Here is a 6,748-nt window from a genome sequence, read left to right as displayed (position 1 = left end):
CGTTCACTTTTTCGTTTTCCATTTTATATATATATATGTATGTATATATGTATGTATATATACATATATATACATACATATATATATTTATATATATATATATATATCCTTTAGGTTGGTGTCTGTCTTACATTAAAGATCTCTCTCAGTGTGTTCAAAAGTTATCTGTTTTTTCAACTTTTTTTTCTTTCTCTTTCTCTCTTTCTCTCTCTCATTTTATATATATATATATATATATCAATTTTTTTTCTTTGTACCATTCACTATGGTTTGGACTTACAGTAGTGAGACGACTGTGCCTGCCACCTTGCTGTGCTCGTACTTGGAGGATCAGCTCCCCAGCAATGTTTGATCCTCAGGTCCTCCGACTGACAGCACGGTGCATCATGAAAATAAAAAATAATTGAGATAGATAAGAGATAATAGAGCAAAATTCGCGTTACATCGATTCGTGGGGGAAATGTAATCCTCCAAGAACGACAATAACCCTATATGCAATCCCTTAGGGAGAGATAATTTTATATGTATATATATATACATATATATATACATATATATTTCTTTATATATATATATATATACATACATGTATAAGTAAATATATGAATCGAACATATAGTACGCATCTATTTCTATATATTTATTTATACATTAAAGAGGGACATATATACGATTTGTTACGCGAGTCTATTCTCTTACTTTCACACATACACAGATAAACAGACCAAAGAGAAATTGTACGTTGCAAATTTCATCTTATATCTCACTTCTACCGACGCTGACGACGATGCTGACGACGACGCTGACGACGACGCTGACGACGACGTTGAAAAGCATCGAGAAAAGCTCGTTGTTATAACGCTTCCCCTTTGAGCGATATCGCGTAACAAACCGTATGCATATATGCATATGCGGTAGCGCATATAAATATATATCTATATATATTGTATCTACCTCGCTCTACCTCTAACATCGATTTTCATTATTATAATCACCGCCACACAGAATCGCTTGAAATTATTCAGCTTTGACATATTCCGTCTTATAAAATCACAGATAAAATCCAGTTGCCACTCTCCGTGCCCTTAAACCTTGACACCCCCAAAATTATATACAATATATATATATCTCTCTTTTTCTTATGCCTCTAATTACATATCTTATACATGATATATATAATATACATATATACTATAATATATACATATATATATATATATATATATATATATATATATATTTATGCATGCTTTCTATCACAAAATCTCCACGAATCATCACGAAACCACCCCTTATCTCACTCCGTCTCTTTCTTTCTTTTTCTCTCTCTCTCTATCTCTCTATCTATCTATTTCACTCTCATACACAACCTGCCTCGCGTCAAATTAGCATCTTTTTCATCCCGTAATTCAAAACCTAGCAAGCTATAAAAAACCACCAAAAAAAAAGAAAGAATGAAAAAAAACTAAGAAACATGGTTCCCACTTCGCCGCCGTCTCGTCGTCGACCTAATTTTCGCGAGAGAGAACGTAACGTGCATCGTTTCTAGTGCACGACCCTCGACTCGTGACACAACCAGCCTCAAAATTCCAAGCATCCTTGCAATCACGGAACTATAGTTTTTGTAAAATTGATTGAGACTTGTATGGTTGTTAGTATTATTATTATTATCATTATCATTACTATTATTATTATCATTACTATTATTATTATTATTATTATTAATAATATTATTATTATATTATCGCTTCTCGATCGGAACCGGCAGTGCATCATCAGACTGCATCGTGCTCCTTCGCATTCCAAAGAGCCCTTCCTGGCCCTTTTTTTCTCTCTTTATCTTCGAGACAAACCCCTTTCGTTGCTCGCGCGGTCTTCCCTTCTTCCAATTCTATTTTTTTGCTTGATTCGTTAAACGAACGACGGCCGCACGTACGCCGCACGAATGCCGCACGTAAAATGGGGTTGCGGATCGCATTGGCAGCGAAGTGAGAATATTGACTCGCGCCGAAGCGTTCTCCGCGGAAGCTGATTTTATTTAATACATGGAATCGATCTTTCTTTCATATGAAAAAATATATAAATGAATGATAAAAATTATTGCTTTATTTCCGGTTATCTAAAACTCCTTTCCGTTTTTTCTTTCTTTGTACAATTGGATTTATGATCGTTCTTATTACTTTTGTCGATGATCAAAATCAAAATTTCTCAAAACGAATCAGCATTCCGCGGATTTCAACGTTTCGGCGAACGTGGTCCTACTTTCGAGGACCTGGATATATCTCTAATTTGTAACAGTCGTGTTGCGGTGATGAGAGGCCAAGTTGTAACCGAGCAAGGACTTGGAATAGTAGGCATCAGAGTCTCCGTTGACAGGGACTCACGATTTGGATTCACCTTGACCAGAGCTGATGGATGGTAAGACTTTTTATTATCTTCTCTTATTTCGACTATAATAATATAATGTCTTTTAAGGGAATCATATAAATATGTTCATTTGAAAAATACGATATAAACAATCTCTTACTTTAGTAGGAGTATCATCAGGTCGAGAAAGAAAAAATTAATTCGCAGCTCTAATTGGTCTACTTTTATATTGTCTTTTTGTTTTATTTGTAATTATTTTTTTTTTATTTTAAAATATCTTTAACTCTCGGTTTATTATGAAAAAAAAGTTGGTTGCAAACACGATATGAGAAAGCATGACTTTCTCTCTCTCTCTCTCTCTCTCTCTCTCTCTCTGTCTCTCTCTCTCTCCCTCTCTCTCTCTCTCTATTTCTCTCTGTTTCTCCCTCAAAATTTTTTACCGGAAGCAGTCAAATCTGTTCACTAATTACGTAGTATACACCTCAAAGGTATGCGTAATATTAGCATTTACATATGACGGACGCAACATGTATGGCAGGGTTTTGAACGTCCTTCGTAATAGGATCAGCCTTGCATTGTAATGAAGGGAGGGAGACACGAAACACCTATATCAGACAGGTATATAGTAATCCTAGTGAGGATAATCCTGAAATACAGAGCTGGAGGAGTTGGGACGGTAGACCACATCAAAGCCTCTGCTAATGATGTCGAAAGCTTGCTAATTACTCCGTGCAAATCTATCTGATTAGCCCGACCTCCGCTCCCCACCACCCTCCGATTACTCTCTACATTTTCCTGTAATGTATCAAATTGTGGATAGGAATCATTACCGAACGGCGTCCAACAAACTCGTTGACATAATATCTTAATATTTTAACACAATATCGGAGTAATAACAACTTTGCTTGGCACGTGTTCTCTCTCTCTCTCTCTCTCTCTCTCTCTCTCTCTCCCTCTCCCTCTCCCTTACATTTCGTTTCGATAAACATCACGATTCAATCGCAAAATAATATTATTATTTGTCTGATATATCGTGTTTCTTGTATCAATAATCAAATTGAAATACAAACGACAAAATAAATAAGGGCTGTAAAAGTATTATACATTGGCGAGAAAACAAGGAGATCAATTAAAGTAGGGGAGATCATTTCGACCACATAATTCCATTCGCAGATTCAAATTTTAATAACTTTGTTAAATATTTATGAATGATTAACATCGATTCTATTGAGATGGATCACCAAAGCATAATACGTATAGTCGCTCAGATTGAAAAGGTATTTGCATATTTCGATCAGGTTCGACGTTTTGGTTAATGGTGGAGGAGCCGTGACATTGCAATTTCAACGTAGCCCATTCAAACCTCTTACGAGGACTGTGTTCGTGCCCTGGAATCAGATCGTTGTTTTACCACCCGTCGTGATGACCCTTAGCAAGGAAGGAGAGCCGTACAAATCTAATCAGCCACCTAGTCCAGCAGTCGGTAAATATCAACTATAATTTCGATGATGCAATTAGGTCTTTATTTTTATTTCGATCGTGCGGTAGAGCTAATTAACTTCTTTTATTATCTCTGGAATAACTTTCATTTTTTTATCGGGATATTTAAAATTACCAATGAAACTGTTACTTTATCGTCTTGTTTCTTCGATGTACACATGTGCCGTCTTTGTTCCGTCCTTAAGTGTTCTACGTTTTAGTTTCTTTTCATTTATGGCTTACAATATAATAGGCTTCCCAGGGATTTCCATGGGGCTCTTTAGCGAGCACGGACCATGTTTGGAACACGATCATGAGACTCTACGTCCAATCATCGTTAGCACATGGATGCCAGAAAAAGTGGGTGGTTTGCCAGGGAAAAGTCTGGTATTCGCTGAGAGTCAAGTAAGCCTTATTATATGATATAATTAGTTCCCCCCAAGTTATATCGTCGTTAAGTAAATCCATTATTATTATTATTATTATTATTATTATGATTATTATCGTATTATAAGGAAACGATATCGTATATTTTTTTTATTAATGAGCCCATCTTCAATTTTACAACAGATCGTCCAAGAAAGTATCGCCATACCTGGATCTAATCTCCATTTGATGTATCAAAGTAGTCAAGCTGCTGGATACCTTTCTACTGTTAGAATGCAATTGACTGGACCATTTATTCCAAAATCTTTAACGCACGTACACGTGCACGTAGAAATCGAGGGTTCACTTCATACAAAAACCTATGAAGCCGACCCCAATTTGACGCACACTTTCGCATGGAACAAGAGAAATGTCTATAAGCAAAAAGTATACGGAGTTGCACAAGCAAGAATTTCAATCGGTTATCAACATTCTACTTGCCCTTCCGTCATATGGGAAACTCAAACTGCGATTTTGCAAGGATTTGACGTAGACATTTCCGATATCGGTGGTTGGGGACTCGACATCCATCATCATTACAACTTCCACGAAGGAATCCTTCAAAAAGGGGATGGATCAACGTTACACTTCAAACAATATCCACGTACCGTAAAAGTAGTAATGGGTACTGGTCTTCAAAGAAGCTTGGTCTGTCAAAACTGTGATGGTTTGGCCAAAGATGCTAGACTTTTGACACCGGTAGCTCTTACCAGCGGCCCAGACGGTAGTATCTACGTCGGTGACTTTAATCTCGTACGTAGAATTACACCCGAAGGAAACGTTTATACCGTTTTAATTTTAAGGTAACTACTTACGTTCAAATTGCTAACAAAAAGTAATCTTGATCCATCATACGAATAATAATCTTAACGATATTCCACAGTGCAACTCAAGTAGCCTATCAGTACTATCTATGTGTCTCCCCTGCCGACGGACATCTATATATCAGTGATCCTGAAAAACATCAGATATTAAAAGCGCTTTCATTAGAACAAGTTCAGGATCCTAGCATCAACATTGAACCGGTTGTCGGTAGCGGTGAAAGATGTATTCCGGGTGACGAGGGTCATTGTGGAGACGAGGGTCCAGCGATACGAGCAAAATTGGCCCACCCAAAAGGTAAACAATGATAATTACTGATTATTTAGAGCATAAATCAATATGACATTATTCGGAAATCATTGTGTCATGTTTGTTATTTATGTTCTCGGCTATAAATCACTTCAATAGCTTCTATTGTTATATGATTATATTATGCTATTAGATTGTAATTGCTTATTAAACAGGTATCGCGATTGCTGCCGATAAAACTATGTATATAGCCGATGGCACAAACATACGCGCTGTCGATCCACATGGTATTATACACACACTGGTTGGACATCATGGTCACCACAATCATTGGTCACCGGCACCATGTGTTGGTGCTATACCTGCTCATCAAGCTCAACTGCAATGGCCGACAGGATTGACTCTAAGTCCTCTCGATGGATCCCTACATTTCATTGACGATAGACTTGTCCTGAAATTAACCAGTGATTTAAAAGTACGCGTAGTAGCCGGTACACCTCTTCACTGTACCAGTAATGCCAACAACAACGGCAATGCTAACACCAGCGAACTCACCAAATTAAATTCGACTATAGCAACGAATCTAAAGAAATCCGATGACGTTCTTGGTTCGGTTTTAGCCGTTGGTTTTAGCCCAACCGGTGAACTTTACATAGCCGACAGTGATTCTCATCGGGTTAATTCTATTAGAATAGTCGATTCCTCTGGAAAAATGTCTCATTTTGCTGGACAGCAACAGGAACGATTACGTGGTCAATGCGAATGTAATAATACGACTCCTAGTACAAAAGATTTGGATGCATGTACTTGCACAGATGATACCAGTAGCACGGAGACACTTTTATCATCGAATGCCAAGTTCACTGCCATATCAGCCTTAGCAGTATCTCCTGATGGCGTTGTTCACGTCGCGGATCAAGGAAGTTTACATATTTTGGCTTTGCAACCATATCTTCCGAATCACGATGAAAGTGGCGAGTTCCTCATTCCCTTCCCTCCGTCTAACGAAGTTTACGTGTTCAATCGTTATGGTCAGCACATATCTACGAAGGACCTAACATCTGGAAAAACTCGGTATTCGTTCCTATACAGTAAAAATACTAGCTTTGGCAAACTCTCTACTGTAACTGATAGCGCAGGAAACAAAATACAATTTTTACGAGATTACAGTAGCGTGGTTAGTACAATTGAAAATACTCAAGATCATAAATCCGAATTGAAAATTTCTGCCGTTGGTTTTCTCGAAAAATTATCTGAAAGAGGTAGAGCGGAGATTGCTCTTGGATATGATGGTTCTACTGGTCTACTCACGAGTCGTTCAGGGGTAATTACATATACATATATATATACATATACGTATTTCAGGAAAACTGATTAAAACTTTTCTCTTTTCCCTTTTCTCTCC

At 37.4% G+C, this 6,748-nt stretch overlaps 1 protein-coding gene across 7 annotated transcripts in view; it reads left to right on the top strand.

Moving 5' to 3' along the window:
* The window catches only part of LOC127062823 (teneurin-a), a 473,231-nt gene that overhangs the window by 457,576 nt on the left and 8,907 nt on the right, over positions 1-6,748 (top strand). For 6 of the 7 annotated variants that reach the window (XM_050991641.1, XM_050991640.1, XM_050991645.1 and 3 more), the window contains 6 exons: positions 2,299-2,418; positions 3,666-3,850; positions 4,100-4,251; positions 4,417-5,075; positions 5,156-5,391; positions 5,559-6,667. In XM_050991641.1, the coding sequence (XP_050847598.1) occupies positions 2,299-2,418; positions 3,666-3,850; positions 4,100-4,251; positions 4,417-5,075; positions 5,156-5,391; positions 5,559-6,667 (2,461 nt within the window). The remainder of the gene's footprint in view (positions 1-2,298; positions 2,419-3,665; positions 3,851-4,099; positions 4,252-4,416; positions 5,076-5,155; positions 5,392-5,558; positions 6,668-6,748) is intronic. The other variant, XM_050991642.1, reaches the window with a different exon arrangement.

Source organism: Vespula vulgaris, chromosome 3 (genome assembly GCF_905475345.1).
Source record: "Vespula vulgaris chromosome 3, iyVesVulg1.1, whole genome shotgun sequence".
Taxonomy (NCBI): Eukaryota; Metazoa; Arthropoda; class Insecta; order Hymenoptera; family Vespidae; genus Vespula; species Vespula vulgaris.
Note: the sequence above shows the minus strand (reverse complement) of the source record. Positions and strands in the feature narration are given on the sequence as shown.